General features: G+C 50.9%; 1 protein-coding gene across 1 annotated transcript; it reads right to left on the reverse strand.

Moving 5' to 3' along the window:
• Nucleotides 1–438: 438 nt before the first annotated feature.
• LOC103774109 (ER lumen protein-retaining receptor 3) lies at nucleotides 439–5,224 on the reverse strand. Its single transcript, XM_008941489.1, has 5 exons — nucleotides 5,098–5,224; nucleotides 4,073–4,173; nucleotides 3,410–3,568; nucleotides 2,893–3,145; nucleotides 439–479 (listed from the first exon to the last, which is right to left on the reverse strand). Exons 1-5 carry the CDS (start codon nucleotides 5,186–5,188, stop codon nucleotides 439–441), a joined length of 645 nt encoding a protein of 214 aa, XP_008939737.1. The 5' UTR covers nucleotides 5,189–5,224.
• Between the last annotated feature and the right edge of the window lie 411 nt (nucleotides 5,225–5,635).

Genomic DNA, 5,635 nt, shown 5'->3' on the forward strand with positions numbered 1-5,635 from the left:
CGTGTGAAATGGGTTGTGGTGGCATTTGTGTGTGTGTTACCAGACTTCCTAGTACCCTGTTCCTTTTGCTACAGGCACTGGTTAAAGGACTGAAGGCTAAAGGTGGGGACAGCTTCCCTTACACTCCCTGTGTGGCCTCGGGGTCAAGGTACAGGCATGTTTTGGAGGTAGATGCTGGGAAGAGCTGGGAGAGGATAATTTGCACTACTTCGGCATTGGCCAGCACTACTTACTAGCACCAAATTCGAGTAAGGAGATTAAAAAAAGAGGGGGAGTGTCTCATACGGATGAAAAGTGTGTCATCTTTCCAGGCCCCCTTGTCTTCCTGGCACTGGAGTGAAACTGGGCTGAGCCATCCATTAGTCTGAAAGGGCCAGGAAAGCTGTGATCATCAGAGCTTCAGCTTCAGAATTCCTTGTGCTGGTCGTGGGGATGTCTTCAAACAGGCATGGGAAGACTTAGCTTCTTTCCTTTTAGGACTGTGCAAAGAGAAAGAGAAGGTAATGAAGGAACTTCGGGGAATTCAACTGGGTTTTTCAACAGTGTGGGGTGTTTTTTTGGGGTATTTTTTCACATGCTATTTAGAGTGCTAGACAGGGGACTGCCAGGTTTGTAAACGCCAGTGAGGTGATGGCTACCAGACAGACCTCCTTGGGCATGCTCCATGTGCTACTGTAAGCTGGTAGCAGCAGAGCTGTGCTGTCAGCAAGTCTCATAACTGCTTGTCCTTAGCTAGGACTATGCTGACAGCTCCTGAGAATCCTGCTTATTGCAGGAGCATCTGGGAGAGAAGGGTAGAATTAATTCTCCTGAGAACAGGAGAGTTTGCAGTCCTTGATGGATGATGGCCACTACAAAATTGCTTCTAAGGGGGGAAACTCCATGCTGAAGGAAGAGGTTCTTGTTTCCTCTTCAGTGGTTTCTCTTTTCCCATGCATGGACCCTCTTCATTTCCCCTGATGGCTGCATGGGGTATGCTGTTTTTTCAGTGCTTTTCCCCTCCCTTTAGTGGAGAACATGGCTCTGGTCAATGGTCTGTGGCCAGACCCCCCTGAGCCATCTCCTCCAATTCAGAAGCCAGGAGTGGGGAGGCCTCTTGGAATTATCAGTGGTATCCAGTGATGAGAAAAGGAACAATGGGAAATTCCACTTAAACATTTTTTTTCCTACAGTGAGGGTGGTCAGACAGTGGCACAGGTTGTCCAGAGAGGCTGTGGTGCCTCTGTCCTGGAGACACTGGAAAGCTGACTGGACAGGACCTTGAACAACCTGCTCTAGGTCTCTGCTGTGAGCAGGGATGTGGATTAGATCATCACCCCCCATTGCTCCCAGCCTTGGCTGCTCTATGAAACACAAGCTTTGGGGAGCCAAAAGCTTCCTTGGAATATCTTTCAGGTCCTTGTGTTAAAAAGAAAGGAGCTTATCTAGCCGAGAAAACAAGATAAAGAGAAGTTGGGTTCTATAAAAATCCCTTTACAGTGTTTTGGTTTAAGCTCTGAAGTCTTATTAAATACATTTCTTTATGTAACACATCTTTCCTTTCTTTGCAGCATCACTGCCCTTTTGTCTGAGCTCTTTGGTGTCAGAAATGTTTTGAAAGGTGTTTTTTTTTTTGCAAGGGAGATGCAACCTGCTCTAATATTGCTGGATTTCATAAATGACTGCAGAGCATTTGCATTTCTTCAGGTACTTTTTCTCTCCTGTGAGCCAGAGCACTTGTGTAAAAGAAAAAAATAAAAAGGGGGACAAAATTCTCTCCCTGCTGTGATGTCCCAGGGACAAATGTTTTTTCTTCTGTCTCCCCTATCATCTAAATTTTGCAGCTCTATTGCTGGCAGTGCAAGACTGAAAGCCAGCAGTTGTTTTTATCCCCCCCCTTTTGTTCCAAAACCACAAAAGGGATGAATTTGGTACAAAACACAGAAGGACACAGGACGTGTGAATGAAGGGAGGCTAAAATGGGAATTAATTTTAGAAAAAAAAGTATTGACGTGGAGCACCTTGATGGCAGGTTTACAAAGTACTTTTCCTGGCTACAGAAATGTTTTGATGACAGAAGGAAGTCTTAACCTGCCAAAGCCAACCACCTGCTCAGTGCTCCTGTCACCTCTCTGTCAGCAGGTGTATTGCATGAAGCCACCTAAGATCTGTCCCTTGAAACCCCAAAAATGGGCTGTCACTCCTGCTTTTGGCAGGCTAGCTTGGGAATGTGAAGAAGGGAGAAAATATTTGTTATCTTGGCTAGATCTCATCAAATTCCCTCCTCTCCAGCAGAAAAGTGCTATAGAGCATACTTCAGCCTCAGCAACCCATGGCATGCCCTACTAGAATTCATGCCCCTGGTGTGTTAGCTCTTGGATGTAGATGTTTCTCAAGCATGGTGCTGAAGGGGAAGGGGCACCTGATTTTGGAAACAGAAAGGGGTGCTTCATCCGTGCACGTGCCTGTTTTCCTACAGAGCCAGTTCTTGAGTCTTCCCCATTAAAAAAAAAAAGTAGGTCTAATAATATCTCTGTGTCTGCAGTTGCTTTCTCAGGTACATTGTCTGCCTACAGCTCTTACCCCAGGGTGTTTTTTTTTTTGTGTGTGATTCATAATCTTTCAAGATGTACATAGAATTGAATATACCTCAACTGTTAACTTCCCAAGGTGGGACTAAGCCTGGCTTAGCTCTGGTTTCATTTCTGTTTTCTTTTACATGCACAGCTAGATGCCTACTTGTATTTGTCAGATAAGTTTGTTGTTTTTTTTAAATTGATTTCAGGTGGACAACACATCACAAAAATACAGCAGAGTCACTTCAGGTTCAACACACAGCAAGCTGCAGCTCCACCATACATTGCACAAGTGCCACATGAACATCTCAGGCTTCACACCAACCTGTTTACCTACCTTTGGTGATGTAGAGATAGAAGAAGTCGCAGTAGAAGATGGTTTGCACCACCCCAGAAACTACAGCAATCTGGTCGTAGAAATCCTCCGTGTAGTAGCGCCAGACCCAGTTGGCAATGTAGAGAGCACGGTAGAGGCCCAGGAAGAAAAGGTAATGAGTTGTGATGGTCTCTGCTTCCCCAGTCTTGCTGATCATGAAGAGCTGAGGGAGGATAGCCACGGACTCCAGGTAGATGGAGAAGGTCCAGAGTATCTGTGAGATGCAAAAGGAAGGCAGTGGAGGGTCTCAGCGGTGTGTCAAGACCCAAAGGTTTTCATCTGGTAGGGCACTGGTGTGTAAGGAGGATGAGTAGTGCTGCTGGAGTTGGGGAAAACAAGCCTGCTGTGGTGGGACTGAGAGGAGACAGCGCTGAGCTGCTCTGTAGAAGGTAAGGAGGTCTTCAAGGCCAGCCTGTCTCACCTTTCCTGCCTGTTTCTGCTGCTCCCCCTCCCCTTCCCTGCCTGAGGTGGTCCTTACCTCCAAGGGGGTGAAGCTGTGGTTCTCCAGGAACGACAGCCCCGTGACAGGCACCAGCAGGAACTCCAGGCGGAAGGAGTCGTTCTCGCTGTCGAAGGTCTTGCAGAATTTCACGTAGATCATGTACACCGTGACGTAGGCACAGATCAAAAAAATGACCTGGGGGAGGGAGGAGAGGTGAAAAGACCTTATGAGTGATTGCACCACGAGAGGATGACTTTGCCAAAGTCAAGACTTGCTAACCCAGTTCGGGGGGGGGGGCCGTGGCAGGGTGAGACAGTGGTGAATGGTTTTGTTGACTGACTTCTGCTGGAGGTACTCCAGTGGTCAGCTAAGATTGCCTGACCAGGAGGATCTCACTTGTCTGAGCCCTCTGGGGCTGTGTGTGAAGAGGCTGCCTTGGTGGTAGCCCTGTGTTGATGCTCCTGCTGTGCAAGGACACCCAGACTTGATTCATGGCATCTTGTTCTGGTTTTGGTGGTACTAAATGTGGCAGGCTCAGCTTGCTCACTGACTGTAGTGAGGGGTTTTGGTTTTTTGGTCAATAGAGGGACAGTGACAACAAAGAAAGAAACTTTTTCCACCCTTCCTGGCTGGAAAACCTCCCTGAGGAACCACAGCGAGCTGAGGGGAACCTCTGCTCCTGCACTGCCCTCTCCTTACCTTCATCACAGTGTTATAGACAGAGATGAAGGTCGTGAACAGGTCCAGATAGCGAGTGGTGAAGACGAGGGCAAAAAGAATCTGACTCTTCCCAGAGATACCTGCACGGCAGAGAGAAGAAAGGAGAGGATAGACCTTAAGATGGTGGGTTCCCTTAACACCTCCTTTGGAAGAGGTTGTAGACATGCCTGTTGCTTTGTGAGCCAGGTGTGGTGTGGAGTGTTGTGGTAGCTCTAGACCTTCCCCAGGGCTGGCTGGGGTCCCCCAGATGACGGGACAGGCTCCTGCTGGCACCCCTGAGCCCTGCCTCAGCTTGTAGGGACCAGCACTTGGTGGGCCCGTTCACTGCTTTGGCCAGTTCAGGCCTCCCTGTCATTAAAACATCTTTGTCATCCCTCCTTTTCCCCTTTCACCTGCCCACCTCACCAGGGGCTGCACGATGTGACATCTGCAGCACGAGGGGAGAGCTGCTGGGCCAGGGCCAGCCCAGGGACACTGATGGAGCTTAGTTGCCACGGGCAGGGAGGTGGTGTCAGACCCGCCTGTTTCTCTACCTCTGCTGCAGCCCAGCCCCAAGCTCTGGAGAGGAGGCCATGAGCTCTGAGTGAAATCCTCATGGGGGAAGCTGCTGCTCTGATCTCCTTGCCCAGGGACAGGGCAGTCTCTGGTGTATGCCCACCTGCTGGCAAGGCCTCCAACCTAGAGCAGCTTTCTCTCCAGGCTGTTGGTTTTGGTGCTGCCACAACTTCTTGTGCTCATTTTCCACCCCCCTCTGGCCTTGCTGCCCTCTCTGCCCCTTCACCAACAACATCTGCCCGAGGCCGTACGCCTTGCCACATCACATCCTTCCAGCAGCCCTCTGCTCCTGCTGGGGAGACCTCCCAGAAGAGGAGCAGGAGGGTGACTTCCCTCAAAGAGCACCCCAGCAAGGGCTGCCAGTTTGTGTAGCACATTGGGCACCCGTTTTTCTTGCCCTTTTCTCCAAGAAGGGCCTCCCTCCTCCCCTGGGGGACGGGAGCACTCACCGGCGCAGGACTTGGACTTGAGGATCTTCATCAGGAGGATGATGATGGCCAGCAAGTGGGAGACGTCCCCCAGGATGCGGAAGATGTTCATGGTGCCGGGAGGGCTCCTCTGGGGCAAAGGTTGCGGGGTGCTTTCTGCAGGTAGGGAGGGGGAGGGAAGGGAGTCTGCCCCCCCCCAAGCCTCGGCCGAGCAAACACTCTCCTCCGGCTCAACTTTCCTTTTCCCCAAGTATGGAGTTTCACTTCTGGTGGAGAAAAGTTCAGGCTTCTCTCTCCCCTGGCTGCAGCCTCCTTTCCTCGGGCAGGACGTCTCCCTCCCTTACTTTTCCCCCTCCCCGGGGTGGATTTTTTCCCCTCTCCCTCCAGCCCCAGGGCTTTCCTCTCCCTGCTGCAGGCTGAAAGTCGGGGTTTGTCCCCTGGAGAGCCCTGGGCTGAGCCCGCCGAGCTCCCGAAGCCAGCGCTGGGTGACGTGGCTCCTCGCTGGCCGGGGAGGAGATAGAGGAGGAGGAGGAGGAGGCAGGGGCGGGAAGAACTGCGC

This window comes from Merops nubicus, unplaced genomic scaffold, assembly GCF_000691845.1.
Source record: "Merops nubicus isolate BGI_N331 unplaced genomic scaffold, ASM69184v1 scaffold36885, whole genome shotgun sequence".
Classification (NCBI taxonomy): Eukaryota; Metazoa; Chordata; class Aves; order Coraciiformes; family Meropidae; genus Merops; species Merops nubicus.